This window comes from Botrytis deweyae (genome assembly GCF_014898535.1).
Source record: "Botrytis deweyae strain B1 chromosome Unknown BDEW_038, whole genome shotgun sequence".
Lineage (NCBI taxonomy): Eukaryota > Fungi > Ascomycota > Leotiomycetes > Helotiales > Sclerotiniaceae > Botrytis > Botrytis deweyae.
In genome coordinates, this window is record NW_024066245.1 from 24,735 (window position 1) to 46,297 (window position 21,563).

Here is a 21,563-nt window from a genome sequence, read left to right on the forward strand (position 1 = left end):
CTACAGTTTGTTCATTGTAGTCTACAGATCTACACCTCCGACGGCGTGCAATCCATGGGTGCATGAATGGCCATTCTACTTTGGTACACATGAGAACTGCGATGGGTGGATTGAAGGCACTTTTGTATTGTGTGTTATTGGCATAGGGTTTCTTATGATGACCCTGATGGAGCTTTCATTGTGGCGCGAGCTCTCCTACTTCAATGGCCGTATGAATGGAAAATTCGAAATCTTGGGGAAGTTGGCAAAATTGAATGGAGAGAAGCGATTGGAAGCTACTGAAAAACTTTTGAGAGATCATGGGACTCTTTTGAAAGTTTTTGAGGATAAAGTTGTTGAGGAGGACGAAAACTTTTTGGTAGATCTCGGGGTTGCTAAGAAAGTTGCTGAGGAGGACGAAAACCCTTTGATAGACCTTGGGTTTGTTAAGAAAGTGGCTGAGGAGGACCTCGAGAAAGACCTTGAGAAGGGCACTCTTTTGATTGAGCTATAGGTGTTCGGGTGACGTGGAGTTAGGGATACGATTTGGATAACATGAGGGGTGTTGTTGTTCTATGGAGATGTGAATACTTTCGAGATTATCTTGAATTCGAAGGCTGTTTTACTGGGTTTAAGTTTCAAGGAAATTTTTGATTCTAAAAGGGATCTCATCTTAGAGAATATCAAGTTTCTTGTGCGAAGATATAGGTTAATGCTGGGGCGTCAAAGTTTAAGATACTCTGGATTGTATTCCAGCAATATCACATCAGCGGAAGAGCGAAGGGTGGGCCTTTGGAAGATCAAATGTATTTCATACATCTCTACAAATGAAACTCAACATCATTGTTTCAGCACAATCTGAAAATCTAGTTCAAGTGATGTATTCAAATATCTCATATGTCGATGCACTTCTGATTCCAAGAACATCATTTTACATGAACAAATCCGGGAAAACCCTACCCTGAATTCAAGGCGAGATGCTGTAGATTGTGGATAATGAACGACTCTAAGATCTGCGTAAAATTCTTGAGTGTCTGGAATCCTTCATTGTTGCAGGTCTCGACACATCTGGACACGTATTCCACCAGAATTGTTCTCCAACTATATGAACTCCATTCTTCCGATCCGATGTTACGCTCTTCTTCTACCTAAACTTTTTCTAGCACGAATCCAAGGAATTCACGATTTTCAGCTTATTAATATTCCAGCTGCTGGAGAATCGCACAAATACGCGTGTTCTGTGATGTAAATTATCTATACAAAACACCCAAGTATTAAAAGTATATAGTTCAAAAGGTAAGAGTTCTAATCCTTGCTCACCGCACCCCTATAACAAATGTAACAAAATTCCCACAAAAATAAGGTTCCCTTATACAAATTATTATATTAAATATTTCATTCAAATCTTTATATTTTCCTTTCAAAAAAATTGAAAATGATATATAATTATAATTAAAATATAAAAAATTATTCAAACTATTTTTTATTGTTTTTGTTGAATAATTATATAATATTAAAATCGAATTTTTTCAAAAATTCTAATATATAATGTCTTTTCTACATAAAATAAATAAATTTTTATAAAAATTTAGAATTTTCAACTTTAATCTTTTCAAATCCTATTTAAAAATTTAAATTTTATTTATTTATTTTCTTATAAGATTTGATTAATTAAATACTATTTTTCAGAAGAATTTCTAATTTGATTTTTTATTATAATAAATAAATTAAAGTATAAAAAATTGAATAATTCTATACTTTAATTGAAAAAGCATTATATATGCGATGAGCAGGGGCCAGAACTCTTATATAGATTATTTACTATCACCCCACGAACATAGAGTTTTCAATATTCTAGACTATAATCTAACAATAAAGAAAGTTCGATTTCTCAAACCATATAGATTTTCCAAATTAATATAAAAGTATTATCACTCTGTTTTTCGGATATTAGTAGTTTAGAAATATTTATAAGATTTACGATATTATTATTCAAAATATCGAAAATATCTAAAGCATTAATAAAAATTCAGATATTCGAAAAGTTCCCGATATTGAATATAATATAATCAATAGATATACTTCATATAGATTACATTAGATATTAAAATGATCTTTATAGAATACTTATCTAATAATACTCATTTTATCTACAAAAAAGAATGAAATACAAATATAATCCTAGAAATCGAACAAAAACAAGAAGGCATACGATTTAATATAGATCTACCCTCGAATCATTTCATTCTTTATTACACCAGTGCATATCATATACTTCACAAAATCTTCATCATTTTAATCTTCATCATTTTAATCTTCATCATCTTATTCTTCATCATCACTCAAAATCCAAATTCAAAAATAAAAATTAGAGACCAAACCAATCAATTGATATCTAAGTTACATACAATACACCATACCCATAAACAATAACAAGCAAGACCAAATCCCCACGCACCATCTATTTCACACAACCGAACCCGACCTCCCAAGCAAAATACAAGTAAGTCAGACAACCCTCCCAAGAACAACAAACAAAGGAAAACTAAAGACAAGAAATCAACTCTCGATCTTTCGAGACCAGCTCTCATTCTCTCACGCAAGCACCCACCATGCACCAGCCAGTCCCAAACACCTTCCCTCCGAGAAATCACACTCTCTGCGCTGAGTGGAAACCTATTCACAGGTATAGTTGACACCAAGAACGCCATTATATTGCTCAGGGCTTCGATACCTACGATGCCGTTATCCACATTTAACAGAAAAAGGCGGTTGTCCAACTCCAAGATGCTGGGTTATCCTCTCTATCTCCAAGGTATAGCGTATTGTATGAGGTTGTTTCGGAATGAATCCCTTCTGGCGTGTATCTGTAAAAATCGATGTAGTTGTGCTTCTTCTTGTCACTAGTACTCTTTAAATCGATCTTGACATTGCTCTCGTAACCATCCACGCATCCCTGAACTGTATCATTGACTACATCCTTTCCTGGGTTTGCGCCGAGAGGCACCTGCGTGTCCGACTCGGGAGATGGGTTCCTTTGGTTGTAGTAGCAAGTTACTCGTCCGTTGTCTAAATATGAAATCAAAAGATTGCTTTGTTCGAACTGGGTTTCAAAAGTGTAAACCACGCTAACGTTCATGCAACCGAGGACGGATGGAATGAGGGTTGCGGCCGAAATGAGAAGGGTAGAGAATTGCATCTTGAAGTAGTTGGTTGAAGTAAAGTGACTGACAAGAGATATTTCTGTGAATGAGTGTGGAAGCGTGGCTGTGCTGTAAAATTTAAAAAATGATTGTTAAGACAAAGGAAAGTTTAGAAAAGATTGTTTGATGGCAATGCCGATTGTTGGATGTTTTGATGTGGAAGTGATTGTCGATATGAGTTGTCTACAGAGTGGTTCGACGGTTTTTATATATCTGCAATTTGATTCCAAGAATATTTGAAAATTGGGTATTAGCCGTTTATTTGGCCAGGCGCTTGCATTTTTAGACAAGCTAGACCGTATCATCCTAACGACAAAAGGGATCCTTCACAAAGCGTTATCCTTGGGTCAATTCTTTAAAGACCCGCTGTCGTCCGAAATTGAACTTCGGCCTACTTTAAGAGGAATTAACACCCACAGGATGGTTGGTCAGCTTGGGGATTAGTTGAGAATCTGACACCGAAGTAGACGGCCGCTTCAGGATTTTCCAATGGCGTCTGAAAGATGGGATGTAAGTGGAGACATACCAATGATCTAACCATGAGAGAACTGGCCAACTTTGACAGCATGAGTATCAAAATATTCTTCTTGTCAACGCATGGCTTTCAAATCGAATGTGATACCGAGACAAATTAACGGAATTTGTGCCAATCAGAAATTACTTTACATGAGAATGAACTTCGGTAAGCAAATGCTACTATGTTAGTAAGTTCGGGACCAAGCGAATGCTCCTCCCCGCACTGACCAGCAATCCACCCACGTGGAGGATTAATCGCATCGCTCCAAGTTGCCAGAAATAACTTCAATTTGTGGCGTACTACGTAAGTGTTTCGAAAGTTGGGAGAATTGACGCGACAACACAATCCTACAGCCCTAAAGCGGCAAAATCCAGTCTACTATCCTATGTGGTAAGACAAAATCTTGTAAGGTCCGACCTGCCCATGAATTTGGTCTCGTGGAGCTACACCGAAGCAATGCAACCAACGAATCCGGATATTTTTCGCATAGATTGCTCTCATTCGTGGACTCAACATAGGACATAGAAATAAGGATTATGGTCTCTCACGAACAGCACCACTTGTGCGTCAATGGAATAATAACACAAAAATGGCGAGTTAGTATACGAGCTTGCTGCTATACCTCGTAGAACTGGCAAGTTTATCCTTTTAATCACAGTGCCAACAAACTGTGGTCCTGGTGGAATCCTCACTGGTACCCACTGCAAACTAAAATACCCAACCTTGATAATTCAACTGTAGAGGTACGGAAGTCGTGGAGACCACCCCTTCCAAAATTCGGGTTGGCTTCACAAAAAGGATTCATGTAAAAATTGTCTTGTATGTGATTTTGAAGCATTGTCTCTTCTTTCCTCGTAATTGTTCTATTTCTGCTAACATTTGCTGAGATTCTCCCAACATCTAGTTTTGGCTGTTTCAATCTCCGTTCCAGCGTCGGGAACAGGTTGTCTAAAAGGCAAAGACTTGATCCTCCAATTTGCTGACTGGCTTTGCCTTTTTAAAGCCCAACCCTTCAGAGGCTTTTTTCATAGCACTGATCATTGGTGGTGGTCCACAGAGCAAAAGTTTAACATCGTCTGCTGGTTTGGGAAGCCATTTCTGCATAACATTAGCATTGATGATTGATTATATCAAAACTTTCCAGATAGACTTACAGTGATCATCTCAGGAGTGACAAAACCAACACCGCCGTCCCATTTCTCGGGTGGGTTATTCAAAACGTAATGAACACGGAAACCCTTGTCCTGAGCAGCCAAACCGTCCAAGTCATCTTTCAACAAAATATCCTCAGGATTCACATTTGCGAAAATTAAATCAACCTCAGTTTTATCTCCAGCAGCTCTGCCTCTAATGACAGCACGGATAATTTGTAACATGGGCGTAATACCGGTTCCACCGGCGATCATACCAAAGTGACGGACCATGTTGGGAGTATAGACCATTGCACCTTTTGGGCCCCGGACCTTGATAGTTTGACCGACAGTAAGGGAAGCCATATGTTTAGAAATGTTTCCGGTGGGGTAGGACTTGATGAGGAGGTCGAAGTAGCCTGGTTGGTGATCGCCAGAGACAGGTGTATAAGATCGAACGATTTCCTTGTTTGACCCATCGGGCTGGGGAAGAACAGCGGAGATGGAGATATGCTGACCGATAGGGAGACCGAGGATAGAGGTAGGCTTTGGCAGGCTGAATCGATAACTATGCTCATGTTAGAAACAGTCAAGGCGGCTTAGAGTCAAACTAACATTGCTACATTGTGGGAGATGATGGTTTTCTCCTTGAGCTCAAAATCTTGAAAGACAGTTGGCTTAAGAACCGGAGTTTCTTCTACGTGAATTGTCAGTATGTATTACATTACTAAAGACCGCGCGCAAAGCATGAACTTACGGCTCGACCAAATCTTATATCCCCCGAGAACGGCAGCAAGAGCAACGGCGAACGGAAGCCAATCTTTTTTGACAATAAAACATCCAAATATTAAAAGACCAGATGGAATATAGATGCCATCAATGTACGCCTTTGATAGGAACTTATTTGCTGGTGCCGTGCTCATTTTGGCAGATTTGGTGAGAGCTCAAGAAATTGTTGGGCTTTTGTTGTGATCCTTGTACTTTTTGCTCTTTCGAAGATGCCACCGAATAGATATCACAATATACTTCTCACAGTTTCGACAACTCTCGAGCGTTGCTTTGGAGGGGAGACTCGACTTTAAAGGAAAAGTAAGAGTGGTGGTATTGTAAGAAAGAAATATATAACGTGCGGTTCTTCTCCGCGGGAAAGTCAATACCAAAATAATTTAGCTCAAGTCTGTCATTGTTGATTTTCGGCTGGGGTCAGAGCTCGGTTGCCGAACTTTACCCCGATGAGGATAAGATTTCCTCAACTCGGAGTCCACCAGTGGTCATTCCGATAGATGAAACTACGTCCAAACCTCATCATATTGACAGGGCTGAGTAAATTTCCAAAAAAACCAAGGAACTTTCAGCCGCCGTGTGAAGAGATGGGTGAGTCGATTCGTCAGAATGGAGAGAAAGTAGGTGATAAACCGGAAGATTCACCATTTCCTCTCACGGACATAGATAGATGGGTGTTATCACAGACTGACGACGAGTTTCATCTGCATGATTGGGACGAGTTGAAAGAGATTATAGGTGAGCTACCTATCCTCAAGTAAATCGATTAAAAGAGCTTCGTTTCTACGTTATATATAATCGCAAAACATCAGAAAACATAGAAAGGATCACCAGTGTGATGACGATAATCTTCCAGGTTCTATCCTATGCAGCTTTCTCATATGACATTGCATATTGTAGCCCAAGTCTATATCTAATTCTTGTCAAGCAACGAATAATCTCTCAATCCTCAAACGAAAGCCCTCTGACCTTCGTCGATATATGTCTTGGTCCACAACTATTAAAGCCGAGTACGGAAGTATGATGAATTATATCCTCCAACATCGACTTCCCTGGGGCTCGCCACCATTCAGCTACATCTCTTCAATCCCATTTGAGAACCCCTCGGATTACAAAATTTTGCTAAATGATTGGCCATATGGTCTCTCGAAAGATGTTACCCATTTTGTGGTGTGGTCAAAAACACCGATCGCCACCGACGATGGGAATGGAGATGTGACGGATGAGAGCCGGAAAATAATTGAAGATTTCGTGAAGAGAACATTTGCTGATAGGTTGGAAGGCACTGATAGAGTGATGTGGTTTAAGAATTGGGTCGCATTGCAGAGTGTCAGAGCCCTTGAGCATATCCATGTCTTGATCAAAGATGTCCAGAAGGATGATATTGAGTTCTGGACAGGGAACAAGGTCTAGAACAATGGATATGCACAGGAATGTATCTCATATATACATTGCTCACACCACCTAGTATATCAAAGCTCTATCTTGTATTACCTCGATTGAAACCATATACAATATACCGTCAAACATAAACAGACAAGCGAGTTTACTGTCTCCTCTGCCTTCTATTGCCTGCCATTGGCATTTGTTCTTCGGGTGCTTGTGCTCTCTGACCACCACCCATCATACCCTTTGCTCCTGACCACAGACCAAAAACTTTGTAAAGTCCATATATAGGCACAACGGAGAAGACAAGCCAGCCCCAGTTGCCAAATATAATGACAACAACCAACGATAACCAATGCATCCATATAATATCAAACATATATTCTGTCAATCCTGGTGCTGCAAGGTCTTCTCCTGCTGACACCATCTTGCCAGCTTGATCGAACTTGGGACGACTGTTCTGTTCAAGGAACCATTCAATAACCCAGGGTGCAAGTGAGAAAAGTACGTATGCCCACATATTCCTTGATCGTATCAAGAAGTGGAAGAGGCAGAACATAGCATTTGCAAGAAATGTGCCATAATGAAGGTAGTTTAGTGCTTGGATATTGGCCTTTGCTCTGTCTTTCTTCGCTTTTTGAGCCATTGTGTATGAGGTGGAAAGATGATGTCGAATTTGAAGAAGTAGATGTGTGTAGGATCTGGCCTTTTCTAGATAGCTGGGAAACAAGATTAATTCGATATAATGTTGCAGATTGAACAATGGAGAAATACCTTTTGAGTAATAGAATCCTTAAGCTCTACTTCTTGAAGGAATCAATCTGATTAAAGAATTGCCATATAATGTTGGTTTTTGTAAAGTTCAGTCGTGTCGCTTGTGGTGTACTGGCTGGCTGGCTGGCTGGCTGGACTGGGTAATTGAGCTTCTTGACAAGGCTGAGAGTCTGCAAGGAACATTTCAGAAGCTGAAGTGCTGCTGTGTACCTCGCTGACTAATACAAAGTTCCCCCAATTGACTGATTGTTGCTGGGTGGATGGTCTGCAACCAATCATTCCCACCGCGATCAGACAAACAACAGAACAAAAATCGAAGAGGTTCGAGGATGAGCAAGGTTTTGATGTTATCCCGAATTAATAGCAAGGAATATTCGACTATAGCCATACAAAATCGTTTGTATTGGATTTTGGATTCATCACATTCACATTTGCATTTGCGCCGTATACAGCCTTCCCCTTTCCTTTGGTCTGGTCTTCTTTATTCTTTACTATAACTTCATCCGACCTTTCCTCCTTCCAAAGCAAATTCACTTCGATACCTATCCACGGTCCTCAGAGTCCCATTTCAGCCTTTGCTTCTTGATCCATACAGGCAACAACCGTTTTCTGCCTACCTTGCCTTGTCTTTCCACCTTCATAGTTACATGATAAATAGTAACCAGCAACGCCAACAACTCTGTTTTTTTTACGACCTTGCGATTGTATTCACGAAGTTCCTATTTGCTTCCTTTTACCTACTACTTTCGACAACAATACAACCGGATAATATTAATCCCATCGATCCTAGGATAGCTGCCGTGGAGCTACAAAAAATTTACATTTATCAGATCGACCAGACCAAACAACGCCACGCGCAAGAGACCTATTGTTGATTCTTGTTCGTTCTTGTTCGAAGTTCAAGGGGAATAACTAAGGATAGATACCTTTTTGACCAAATCAGTTCGACTATAATCAAAAATCGAAATCGGAAGCTCTGTTGACTTCATGGCGAGAACATCATAACAAACACAAAATTCGCGATTTGGATCTACTTCCTCTTTTCACCATCCTACACAATGCCCTCCTCTAGGAAGGAATCAATCAATCCTTGTATCACGAATCAACTTTGTCAACTCATCTACTACCACATTGATAATAACCTCCTCAAGAACGCCCTGTTCTTCGCAGAACGATTGCATGCATACACCCCGAAAGGTCCCGAATCCTCTTACCTTCTTTCCTTATGCTATTTGCGACTTGGCGATTATGCTTCCGCTTTTGAGGTTGTGAAGAGCCCAAACACTAGATCGGGGCATCTTGGCTGTGCATACATCTACGCGCAAGCATGTCTTGCATTGGGAAAGCTTAAGGAAGGGATCTTGGCATTAGAAAAGAACAGAGGTTGCTGGGGAGCACAGAACTCGTTTGGTAAACATACACAATACTCACGACATCCTGACCCTGACGCATCTGCGGTTTGTTGTTTACTGGGGAAGCTCTACCGTGCTTTTGATGACAAAAAGCAATCGATTGGTTATTTTGAAGAAGCGCTGAAATTGAATCCATTCATGTGGGATGCATTTACTAATCTCTGTGATATGGGGACAAGTGTTAGAGCCTCGAGTACCTTTAGGATGAGTTTGGAGATGGAGGCAATACTGAAATCGAATACACAAGATCGGGAGGGGCCAATGGAAACATTGTCAGTGGAGGAACCTAGGCCAACCCGCCCTAGCGCACGATCTTACCAGAGTGACCCTACGGATCCTTTCAATAACAATTCTTCGTCTCGATCATTTGCGGGTGGACTTTTTGGGTCACTTGCGACTTCTGCATCATCGAAGCTCGCCGAAAGCAACCCGAGTCTTACGAACCTCCCCGCGACCGGAGGTGTCAGCATTAGTTCTGATACAATAGAAACGCCTACTGGACCTAGCGCCCCGCTCGATTATAGCATTGCACCTAGTCGAAAAGACACCAGTGTGGCATCTGCATTTCCCATCAACATGGAGCCCCCACAGGCCCCCGTTCGTAGAAATCGAACTTTACAGGGCCTTGGTATGGACTTTAGTATGGATGTTCCCAAGATGGGCCGATCCATGACTTCGAAACGACTTCAAAAAGCAGCTGCTGAAATCTCGGAAGACAGTAGCGCGGGACATAATTCTCGCCACAACTCTGTTACGGTACCAGGTGGGGATAGAAAACGAACGGTATCCGGACAGGTAGTACCCCGACAACCTTCGGAAGATCCAGGAGCACCTCAGAGAAGAAGTGTCAGATTGATCAACCAATTCCGACCGACAAGCACCAAATCTTCCAGTAATCTTGCGACTGTGGGGCCTGCCCCTGGGAGGGAATTAAAGAAAGCTAGACCTCCGATATCAAAAATGATGCGTCCGGCTGGGTCCTCCACGGCTGGCAGACAGGTCAGTGGTAATCGAAAACCAGTTGAAGATTCTATGGAATTAGACCATAGGGAAGGAGAGATAAGACCCCGGGTATCCACAAAATCTTTTGGTACTAGATCATCAGAATCGGATTCTGGAACCCGAGAGGAAGCTTTAAGATGGCTTCTCGATCTGTTCAAGAAGTTTGGGACTGGTTATTTTTTACTTGCAAGATTTCAATCTCATCAGGCCTTAGAGGCGTTCTCTACACTATCTACCCAACAGCAAGACACTCCTTGGGTGTTGTCACAAATGGGTCGTGCTCATTACGAACAAGCGTCATATACCGAAGCCGAATCCTTATATAAACGAATTCGACAGATAGCACCAACACGCTTTGAGGACATGGAGATCTATTCTACTGTGCTGTGGCATCTGAAGAAAGAAACTGATCTGGCTTTCCTAGCCCATGAGTTGGTGGATTCTTCGTGGCAATCGCCAGAAGCTTGGTGTGCACTTGGAAATTCCTGGTCGCTCATGCGAGATCACGAACAAGCTTTACGGTGTTTTAAACGTGCCACACAATTAAATCCTAAGTTTGCTTATGCTTTCACACTTCAAGGCCATGAGCATGTAATGAATGAAGAATATGATAAAGCACTTACTTCATACAGACATGCAATGGCTGTTGATAGGAGACACTACAATGCTTACTACGGAGTTGGCAAAGTGTATGAAAAGATGGGTAATTACGACAAAGCATTCATACACTTCGAAGCCGCCTCCAAAATCAACCCAACAAATGCGGTGCTTTTGGGTCTTATGGGAAGTGTTGTCGATAAGAAAGGAAACAAAGGTCTAGCACTTTCATACTTCAAGAAGGCAATTGACCTGGATCCAAAATCAGCGTTGACTCGTTTCAAGAAAGCCCGCTGCTTGATGACGATGGGGAGATTGGAGGATGCCTTAGATGAATTGAAGATCTTGAAAGACTTGGCTCCTGACGAGGCAATGGTTCACTTCTTATTGGGAAGACTATACAAGAGTATGAAACAAAAGGGCGCTTCGGTTAGGCATTTTACCATTGCTTTGAACCTAGATCCAAAGGTATATATGCAAATGATATTGATCAAAAAACCCATCACTAATTAAAAACAGGCAAGTCAACAAATCAAAGAAGCGATCGAAAGTCTAGAGCAAGGAGATGACGACGACGATGACGAGGCCAGCATGATGGGCTGATTTGTAACGACTGTACTCGAAATCTTGGCCACAATGGATCTCCTTCAAATTACATCGCCCTTTTTGTTTTCGCGTTGCGTTTCGAATCATCTCTTTCAAAGATACCCATTAGTTATCGACCTATTATTAACTCCAATCATTCAATGGCCTTTCAATAACAGATGGCTTTATTGCCTCAATCCCACTACTCACACCATAGTTGAGTATTCCTACAAAAACTACAACAAAAAAAGCTGTCAACCCCACAGCAAAACATGATGATACGATAAAACTGGAAGACGAATCGGTTACGATAGGAACAGAATCTTAGCATTTGCATTGGGTTGGCGTTCTTTTTTCCGGCATAGTTTCTCATCACAGATAAGTCGATGGATAGTAAAATTCTTTACTCTTTTTGATCACACAATTTGTCGATTGCGTTATATCACTACGCTAGAATTGCTCTAGTGATGAATGGCCACTATACAATGGCCTGGAAGAGCAATTACAGCGGGACCCAAACATTCAGGCGCGAGGACGACGTGTAAAATGAATTATTGTAAATTATAATCATCTCTTTGAATGAAGGCCCTTTCGGAGGGTCGTAGGTAGGGGTGAAGGAAGGCTTGAAAGAAGAAAGGAAGTTGAAGATTGAAAGAATTGTATCATACTTTTCTACTACAAGAGTCAAGTCTTCCCTGAATTGATGTGATTGCCATTGCTTGAGTGATTAAATGTTTGCAACTTATCGAGAAAGGCTGGCGATGTTTTAAGGTGGCAAGTGCCGCGTTATTTATTCTTGTGATTACTTGCTTCTCCGTAACTTTTAGGTGTCGAGGTCGTTCTACCGGATTTTTTTGATGGTTGTTGTTGTAGGCGTAGTTCATGTTGACTCTATTGGTATCTGGATTCTGATGGGTGTCTTTGTTCTTAGTAGAACTTTGTTCTTAGTAGAACAAAGGCGTTGTTCTGTTGTGGTCGGATTGTATGAATTTGATATATATATATATATAGCGAGATTTGCGGAGATTGCTTTGTTGTAATTCTTGGCTTGGACAATGGTCTTGTTATAGATGGGAATGTCTTTATTGTAATTACGTGGCTCGGGAGTACAATGATGTTCTTAAGGCCACATTGTTCAGGATGCTTTTCAATTAAGGAAACATCCTAGAAATCGTTATTAGCCTGTTATTCAGATCGTGAACAATGTCATTGAGGGGTTGATAAATAATCGGATGTTCTTTCTGGATTCTGGTTATTCAACCTTCAGTCATCTCTAAACCTTCATCTACTTTAACAACTTGCTGAACTATTTCAACGATCAGTACTAGAAACCACTCACTCACATTTAAAAGATGTGTCTCACCCTTACTCTCAATCATTTTGGGTGTGTCCACGAAGAATCATACGTTCGTCCATGCGGGCGTGATGGCATTCGCTGCAATATGATGTCAGTCCACACCTGCTATCTAAGAGCCGAAGTGTGCCGTGATTGTTGGATGCTTCCTGACTTTAGACAAGCCCCTAGTTATCAACCCGAGGAGGCAATGACAGAAAATGATGTATTGCGTTACCAGGACTGGAATCTGGTAGCTGAAACACAAGACTTACAAGCTCGCCTCCATAGCTTACCCCTCCCCAACCTTCTTAATCAATATGCCCACTTCTACTCGACAAAGACAGTGGTATTTGATTTACTTAATCAGAGTGCTTTGGGAGTACTTGATGAGATTGTTCACCATCATTTGGTGCCCGCTTTCCAGGCGCGTATCATTGACGGTGAGAATGTACCACTTGCTGACAGAATACAGACCCTAAATATTCGTCAAATTCTAGTCTTAAATTATGCTCTGGCAGATGCTTCTCAGACTTTGGACGACGATGACTGGCGAATCGCGATGGGCTATAGAGTATTTACAAACTTCAACAATTCAACACATTTCACTCGTCTGGAAGACCTGCAAGCAGTCATGGACGATTGCGGTATTTGCCGAAACCCTTTAAATCACCATGATGAAGGAGAAATAAATCGTGCTGTAGTAAAGACAATCTGCAACCATATGTTTCATGAAGGTTGTTTGGAGCGTTGGTTTGTGTCTTCTGCTCGCGGCGACTGCCCTATGTGCAGAAAATTGCTTCGAGAAACGGAACTCCCACAAATCCCCACCCGCCTAGAAATAGATGGACCTTTCCCAGAATGGCTAACGATCCTAAACAGGTGTATCCGCCCAGTTATTCCTCGTCCTGAAGCGACCACCCCTCCAGACATGGTACGACTGCAACTCGCGTTTGTAGACGCACGTGAAGCTCTCGTAACCGCCAGAGAGGAATTCACGCTCGCCGATAGAAGTGTGCGCACAGCAACAGAAGCCATCGACACTCGCGTATTCGTTCCTCTGGAAGATCTCCGTACATTTCAAGATCGATTGTTTGAATCCGCTGCGAATATCGAGGAACAAGATTTCAGAGACTATCAGTATTCACTTCGTCAACATCAAAGAACACGTCTCATACGCGAGAATGCTCTTCGTGATTTGTTGCACAAGAGACAAGAGAAGGATCACGCATATGATCTCGCTCAGTCGAGATACTATGCTGCTGCGAGAGCGTTGAAGATGGCGTGGGATGTTGTGACAGCGCGGGTATTAGAGGAAGTTGAGGAGGCTGAGGGAGCAGAAGACTCTGATGGTTCTGATGCTGGTGAGCGTGCGATCGAACGGAGGATGATGAATAACTTATCGATTCACTAACTCGTAAAACTATCACCCTATTTCATTCTTTTCGCTTCATACGATAGCTGGTTCTATCTTCATCTCGTTCATCTCGTATCTTTCTTTCAATAACGATTTCCGTATTCACATTGAATAAAATATAAAACACATAAATCAATACCAATAAAATTTCAATCATATAACTTGCCACGTGATTACATGTGCTAAATGCCAAATTCGACTAAAATCCCTCACTTTAAAAGTTTCTATTTCCTGACCCTGTTTTCAGCCCAAGTTAACAAATTCCATCCGAGTAATAGTTGCAGGTACATATCTTATATACCGCTACGGGTTATCTTCCCATAGATATGTAATAAAATCATACCTGTACAACTGATTACTACCATCGGGCTAATAAACCAAACATAAATTCTGAATCACGAAAACCAACGAGTAGCATTTTGAGTATGCATACACACTTCAGTCTATTCATTGTTCTTTCCTCAACGTTTTCTTTATCTAATTCAATTGGAGTTAAAAGGAAATGTATCCTGAATAGCCATTTATGTTGTTGAAAGAGAGTCTACTAACCCTTAAAAATTAAGCGAGTGCGGGAATACTAGAATGGGAGGGGAAGAGAAGCAGTGTTGAGAGAACATAAGATTGAGATAGAATGATGAATTGATGTAGGGGTGAGAGAGGAGTAGTACTGAGATGAAAATTTGAGGAAATCTAATAGAGAAAACTTATAACAGAAAAGACTTATAATAGAAGAACGAGTGGTAATGGGGAGCAATAATGGAAGAATGAAGAAAATGGGATGAAAAAAGGGCTTCGCCAGTATCATTACTTTTAGGGCTAATTAGCTTTCCTCTAAAGGCAGTAGAACGCTTCAAAATAGAAGGATTCAACTGAAATACTAGGCATTTGATGAATAATCCCTTGAAATAACGAATCAAACAACTCCGGTGGTCACTGCAACCGTAACCCACGATGAGCTTAAATTGTTAATCTTTTGCTAGGCTTTTTCGAATTTTTCGAAAGAATACTGTATTCTACCAGTCTAGATATGTCTGTGCGCAACCTCATTGGCAGGGCTGAAGCTAGCCGTGGATCAGCTCCCCGGACTGTACTAGTATAAAGCAAAGGCCGAGCTTTAAACCAAAGTTTGGAATCGCGACTTGGGAATTACGATTTCACAATTGCCATCTCTCTGCTGGCCATTCAGATGTTGAGAAGCATTACGACTTTACTGATTACCTAGATTAGCGGAAGTTCAAGCGAAGAACAACCAAATCAAAATCTGGATTAGCTTCGATGTTGAGGGTGTCAATTGAACGGATTGCTGGTTTGCTGGTAGCAACATCATAGGTCGTAAAGCTATAAATGTGGGGATGGTACTCGGCCGAGTCTAGAGTCCGAGATCTGGTCCAGCTGAGTAACCCGTAAGTTGTTAGACGGAACTTGATCGTTCAGATCTCTATGGAAATCTTGTAACTTGATTGAATAAAAAATCAATTACAAATGAATTATATAGATTCAACAAGATCAAAAGAAAACCTCGCATTTTGTTATTTGAAAAATATTTTGAAGTTTATTTATATGATGTTTCAAAGGAGTAACCGAATCGAATCGTAAAAGATGTTATTGAAATGGTCAAATCCCGACTGTTTTTTTCATGCGTATCTGCGAACCTGGTGGGTGTGGGTGACCCTTACACCGCCTTACACCGCCTTTGGTGGATCTAAGTTGAAGCAAGAGATTGGCTCGAGAGTAGGCAGAATGATAACAACCACATCTAACGCAGAAACACATTCAAGCACACCCTCATCGCTCATTTCTCCCTTCCGCGGTGACACTTCAATTCTTGAATCATCGTACGAAAAATCTAATTATTGTTATTCTCAAGTTCAAGTATGAGTAAGTTGTTTCTCTCAAGTAATATTTCTTTAATTTCTGTACTGATCATTTCTACTAGTTCTGGATAATACTCTCGCTATAGTGTTCGGAATTGCATCAATCATCATACCTACCATCACAGCTATTATTTTGAGCCACCGTTCCTCAACACACAACACATCACGTAGGTTATATTTATATGTTTTTGAGAGCGCAATCTTCTGGGTCATTCAGAAAAATGATTTTTATTTTCCGGAAATGTTTCCGGAGAAGCTTACAGCTTGCTACATTTCATGAGTTCGGAAGACCGCTTCATTGGAAACCATACTAACTATTTCTTATACTAGATGACCTCGAGCAACATGTATACCAACCCCCCCGAGAATACATGGTAATGGAGGAATTCCATTCAATACGCCGCTGGCATGCGCAACGATAAGAAAACAGGTGGAAAAGGCACAGGAGGAAGACGAGGAGGACGAGAAGTTGACAAGCGGCATACAGATTTTGGTTCGGAGTTGGCATATATAAACGGCGCAAGTGTAGAGATGAGATTGCTGGGTTCGAATTATGCAGGATATAGCGAAATTGACTGGATATTTGGTGTATAAAGAGTTGAATCCGTGGTCTCATTGAGGGCGGGGTGAAATGTCGAGGCCGGAGATCCACACGTGACTGTGTTTAAAAACAAGCCATCCCATCACGTTACCACGTGACTGTACCGGAAATCTTGACTGAAGCTGGTCAGCAGTGTAACGAACCTCGAGTGCAACTCAAATAGTATTATGCCTGAATCGATTAAAATCACCGTGAAATTCCAACTTGCAAGAAGAGTGAAGTCATGTCGATATATGCGCCGGGCGTGCTTCTAAACCATCAACTCAGAGGTCATTGTCCAAACTGCCGCGCATCTTAGTCGTCTATCTAATCCTTCTTGTGAGATTAAACTTCACCCTGCATACTCTTTTGTGAGCATTACACTCGTTTTGCTTCGATCGATTATCCTAGATCGATACACATAAGAGCGCTGTGAAAATGTCGAGGATGGTGTGAACAGATCGCGGTCGAGTAGAATAACGATGAATTCGCAAGGCAGCGACTTCGCATTTGACAGTTGAAGTTCCATCAGGCTACCATTCGAGCATGGATGAAATCTCGAAAAACGGAGATAAAAGTAGCCAATTTTGCGAGAATGAGATGGCCTGCATCGCATGTCGTCTCGTCGCGTATCGATTTCAAATGATCTTTGACAATGTCCTGATCAAGCTGGTGAATACTCAAATACCAGATTCGAGGTTCGGCTGTGGTTCGTGACGTTCCTAGAGATTATCTTTGCGGACTGTCGTGTTGTCGCGAAAGAGAAATGTTGAGGTGTCAAAAAGAAATGAGGCGAAAAGATAAAGCGACGTCAGGCTCTAGCGACGTCAAGCCATGTGTGGCTTGTAGTCAGCCACTTTTGATGGTCACGTGAAACTAACCACTTTCTAAGACAAATTGAACTAGAGACTCGGAGATGTTATAAGAGAGGACTTTCTATGATATAATACGTGGGTGTTTCGATGGAATCTGAAGGACTCATTTACATAAATATGTGCTCAACAAGCTGCTCTGGTCAATTACTATACCATCTACTCACCAGGCAGTATTAGTCAGCGGCAATACGACAAAGATGATTTTTGCGGTTATGTCTACAACCTTCCGAGTCATAGGCATAATTTTGAATGGCAATAGACGTCTCCTCACGCTCACCAAACAATGAACTCATGGAAAATGGTCACGGGATCAAAGTAAGAAGAACATGTAAGACCTCAAGTCAGCGTAAAATCACTACCAATGAAACTCTCCTATCAACGCTACCCCAACATACCAATTAGACGCGCAACCTATAAACTTACAAGTGTCGCGTTTGATATGTCAAGCGAATAGGAATGATTGAAATCCCCCGCAATCTCTGTACAACGGGCCAAACAATGGTAGAGATCTACCTATTCAGGGGTTGGTGATGACGCAAAGTTCTAGAAGGGTTCGAGAATATGTCCGTGCGCTCGGTACGTACCGAAAGGTCCAGAGAGATCGAGGAGGTGAATGTTCTGGGAGATTATTTTGGGGATATTGTAGATGTAAATTCCTCAGGCTATGAATCGATGAAAATGTTCATTTTAACTTCTGATATTGGATATTATGATTTAGTTCAAAAATTGAATCCATGATGGTAACACGGATCTCTGCCCACTACTAGTTGGCGACAAGTTCTAGCTAACCGAGTCGGCCAATCGAAGATTTTTTCTCTCTTGCAAGACTCCGCTGAACGATACACTTCAAAACTCTGTCCAGTCCATATGATATCATCCTCATTCATTTGGTACTAGGAAAGGAAGGCGAAAAGTACCGCTATGACATTTGGCGATATATCAATATCTCAAAAGAACTTCAAAATTAATAGCGTTTATGCTCAATCAATGTAATTGACCTTAACATTCGATTGGCGAGTCAAACTCAAACAATGAGATTACAAATCTCAACAATATCAATAGAGCCTCTATCTATAATCCATCATTCAAGTACCCCCATTAGTATAGAATCACACAAGAGCCCCGAGAAAACCACAAATTGTCACCAGGAAGAGGTTGGTCAATTAGTGCACATCCGTATGCACGACTATCCGGGCTGCATGAATGCTGCACGTTGAGACTATCTCATTTTGACAAGTTATTATTTATCGGGTATTATCTCCCTGTCAAAAGCACAGCAATAGCTTCATAATCCTCTAAACCGTTGAATCGATTGTGCGTTCCGTCAATCCAAATACCCGGAACGCACACCTAGGGAAAATCTCAATCGTCAATGACTCAAAACTATTTGAAGATTCACATTATTCTACAAAGGAAAACCCTCTCGTATGAAGTCTAAACAGACCCACAAATGAATAGCATTTCCACACTCAACCCCTTCCGAAAATTAGCCTGTACAAACTAACTCATCATGAGTACATCCCTGTGGTAACAGAATCCGTGGTTAACGAATAAATTATTTCATCAATTGTATGAAAAATTTCAATAGTTAATATTATATTGAAAAGGTCAATCATACAGTATTAATATGATTAACTTTTTTATATATATATAATTAGAAAATTTTATTTTAAAGGGACTTAGAAAAATTTTCGAGATTTATTGATTTTTCGAAATTTCTTGGATTTCGAAAGTTTTAGCCTAAAACTATTTGCAAGTAAAAAAGTTTATTTATATTGAATTCGATTAGTAATCGAATTCAATATAAAACTATATATATTAAAGTTAAATAATATTCCTATTTAAACAATACATTCTATACTATATAGCACAATGGTAAAGCTCTGGATTAAAGAATAAATCGAAAGTGAAATAAATGATCTGAGTGATCTGTAAACAGACCCCCCTTTAGACTTTCGGCTAATACCTTTTCCTATCCTTTAGCTTCTACACTCGCTCCCCCACTCGCTCCCCTTCCCCTCCTAATTCCCCCGCTCATTCCCCTCCTCCTCCTAGCTTCTACGCTCGCTCCCTTCCCGTCCACCTTTCCTAAAGGCCTTTATTTTCTTTCAATTTTTTGAAAATGTCAATAATAAACGGTTCTCATTTTGAACAGGAAAGATTCGTAGCTGATGAAATATGTATTTCGTCAGGGACAAAAAAAGTTTGAATTTTGTAATGTACATATCAAATATTAGTATGGGGATTTATACTGACATTTTTTTCGTATATAGGTATTAACTTTGCCACCACAGGGCATCTTCCCTTATATTCTGTGAAATCTTTGAATAACAAGATACCATAGTCCTCTATGACACACTCCCTATGATCAATATCTTCAGAATCGCATCCATTACGATTCTCAAACTCACACTCACGCTCACTACCATCATCCACACATCTCCGTTCACAAAGTCAAAGTTCTCACCATGAATCATCTTCACTTTATCAAGCGGCTATGTAACACCAAAGTTTCCAATCAAAGACAATAGTATTATTCTACAAAAAAAGTAAGAGTTTAGGCCCCGGCTTATTGTATACTAATTGTAAAATGTATCAAAATTTTTTGTTTCTTTAACTTTTGAATTATATATTATTTTAATAAATATAAAAATTAAATTATTAAAATTGATATATATTATAATTAATTATTGAAATTATTTTAAAAAAAAACTAAAAATTTTTTTAGTACTTTTTTAATATAGTTGTAGATTTTCAAAATTAGAATTTTAAAAAATTTCCAAAAAAATGGATTTTTTTTCATATAGAAAAAGTATATAAATTTTAAAAATTTCCAATCTCGAAAATTCATAATTTTATGAAAAAAAAATTAAAAAAATTTATTTACTTTTTAAGATTTCAAATATAATAATTTCTTATATAAGAGATTTTTAAATCAATTTTTAAAATATTAAATAAATTACAAAAAAAATAAGTTTATATAAGAAAACGACTTTTTTGTAAGAATTTTATTACAAAAAAAAGTAGTGTGCGATAAGCCTGGGCCTCAACTCTTATATCATTAACATCTCCATTATTAGTCTCGAGAAGACACAATTATAGAAAAGATACATCCATCCATATACAAAATTACTACGCAACGCACGGGGAAGTGAACAGAGTAACCGCAAGATTGCAAGCTTACAAAAAGACTCTTTAAAGTAATACATGTAAATCATTACATCAATACTAAGAGCTAAAGATTTCCAGATATTGGGGAAGAAAGGGAACGAGGTACAACTCTATATAGCCGGAATCTCGCTTGTAAGATTAGAATTCTTGAATCCTTTTCATTTTCTCTGTCTTCTCTTTTTATTCATTTTCTTTAATAAATAAGCACAGAGAGCGAGTACTAATGAGTACATAAATCAACGGAACACTTTCCAAATATTGAAATTTTTAACAATTTCATAATTTGATTGTTTTATCTCAAGTGAATAACTGAAATGATTTTTGAATTATAAGAGTCGATATATCAAAAAACATTCGCACGTTCATTTTTGTAGTATCCTGTTAGTTTGTACACCCGCTGGTGGAGATACGCCTTCCCTGCTCTCTCCAATATCTGTATATCTAAATAGTTATTATTAAACATCAACATCAATATCAATACACTATATAAATCACACAACCCTTCAACCTACCCTATACCACACGCTCACCCCCCCCCCCCTGCCACGAACCTTCATACAATGATTTCTCAATATACAAATCCACGCCCCATCTCATCCATCTCATCCATCACTCACACCCAAGAACAAAACAAAACAAAACAATCAGACCAAAAGTTAAAGAAACAAATCACAAATCACAAATCACAAATCACAACCCCCTCTTAACCACCCCCCTCCCTTCCTTCTTCTCTAAACCAAGAAATTCACGACTCAGCACTAATACTAATACCATATTTAAATAAACTATCTATATAATTATAACCCATCACTCACCTATAAATCCACAAATCTACAAATCCAAAAATCCACAAATCCATAAACAACTACCTATCTAAACAAAAAATTCAAACTTCAACTTCAACTTCAACTTCAACTTCAACTTCAACTTCAACTTCAACTTCAA

At 39.8% G+C, this 21,563-nt stretch overlaps 8 protein-coding genes across 8 annotated transcripts; 5 read left to right on the forward strand and 3 right to left on the reverse strand.

Annotated features, from left to right (window-relative positions):
• Window positions 1-157: 157 nt before the first annotated feature.
• EAE98_010569 (uncharacterized protein) lies at window positions 158-493 on the forward strand (the record flags this gene model as incomplete). The annotated part of the gene is made up of 1 exon (XM_038958190.1): window positions 158-493. The coding sequence occupies one exon, from the start codon at window positions 158-160 to the stop codon at window positions 491-493; it is 336 nt and encodes a 111-aa protein (XP_038805374.1).
• A 2,241-nt stretch (window positions 494-2,734) lies between these two features.
• Window positions 2,735-3,178, reverse strand: EAE98_010570 (uncharacterized protein; the record flags this gene model as incomplete). Its single annotated transcript, XM_038958191.1, has 1 exon — window positions 2,735-3,178. One exon carries the CDS (start codon window positions 3,176-3,178, stop codon window positions 2,735-2,737), a length of 444 nt encoding a protein of 147 aa, XP_038805375.1.
• Window positions 3,179-4,647: 1,469 nt separating this feature from the next.
• EAE98_010571 (uncharacterized protein) lies at window positions 4,648-5,752 on the reverse strand (the record flags this gene model as incomplete). Its single annotated transcript, XM_038958192.1, has 4 exons — window positions 4,648-4,797; window positions 4,854-5,397; window positions 5,445-5,526; window positions 5,587-5,752. 4 exons carry the CDS (start codon window positions 5,750-5,752, stop codon window positions 4,648-4,650), a joined length of 942 nt encoding a protein of 313 aa, XP_038805376.1.
• A 447-nt stretch (window positions 5,753-6,199) lies between these two features.
• EAE98_010572 (uncharacterized protein) lies at window positions 6,200-7,025 on the forward strand (the record flags this gene model as incomplete). The annotated part of the gene is made up of 2 exons (XM_038958193.1): window positions 6,200-6,350; window positions 6,541-7,025. 2 exons carry the CDS (start codon window positions 6,200-6,202, stop codon window positions 7,023-7,025), a joined length of 636 nt encoding a protein of 211 aa, XP_038805377.1.
• Window positions 7,026-7,158: 133 nt separating this feature from the next.
• Window positions 7,159-7,644, reverse strand: EAE98_010573 (uncharacterized protein; the record flags this gene model as incomplete). The annotated part of the gene is made up of 1 exon (XM_038958194.1): window positions 7,159-7,644. The coding sequence occupies one exon, from the start codon at window positions 7,642-7,644 to the stop codon at window positions 7,159-7,161; it is 486 nt and encodes a 161-aa protein (XP_038805378.1).
• Window positions 7,645-8,830: 1,186 nt separating this feature from the next.
• EAE98_010574 (uncharacterized protein) lies at window positions 8,831-11,386 on the forward strand (the record flags this gene model as incomplete). The annotated part of the gene is made up of 2 exons (XM_038958195.1): window positions 8,831-11,251; window positions 11,303-11,386. 2 exons carry the CDS (start codon window positions 8,831-8,833, stop codon window positions 11,384-11,386), a joined length of 2,505 nt encoding a protein of 834 aa, XP_038805379.1.
• A 1,334-nt stretch (window positions 11,387-12,720) lies between these two features.
• On the forward strand, window positions 12,721-14,115 carry EAE98_010575 (uncharacterized protein; the record flags this gene model as incomplete). Its single annotated transcript, XM_038958196.1, has 1 exon — window positions 12,721-14,115. One exon carries the CDS (start codon window positions 12,721-12,723, stop codon window positions 14,113-14,115), a length of 1,395 nt encoding a protein of 464 aa, XP_038805380.1.
• Window positions 14,116-15,992: 1,877 nt separating this feature from the next.
• Window positions 15,993-16,414, forward strand: EAE98_010576 (uncharacterized protein; the record flags this gene model as incomplete). The annotated part of the gene is made up of 3 exons (XM_038958197.1): window positions 15,993-15,996; window positions 16,055-16,159; window positions 16,323-16,414. The coding sequence occupies 3 exons, from the start codon at window positions 15,993-15,995 to the stop codon at window positions 16,412-16,414; spliced, it is 201 nt and encodes a 66-aa protein (XP_038805381.1).
• Between the last annotated feature and the right edge of the window lie 5,149 nt (window positions 16,415-21,563).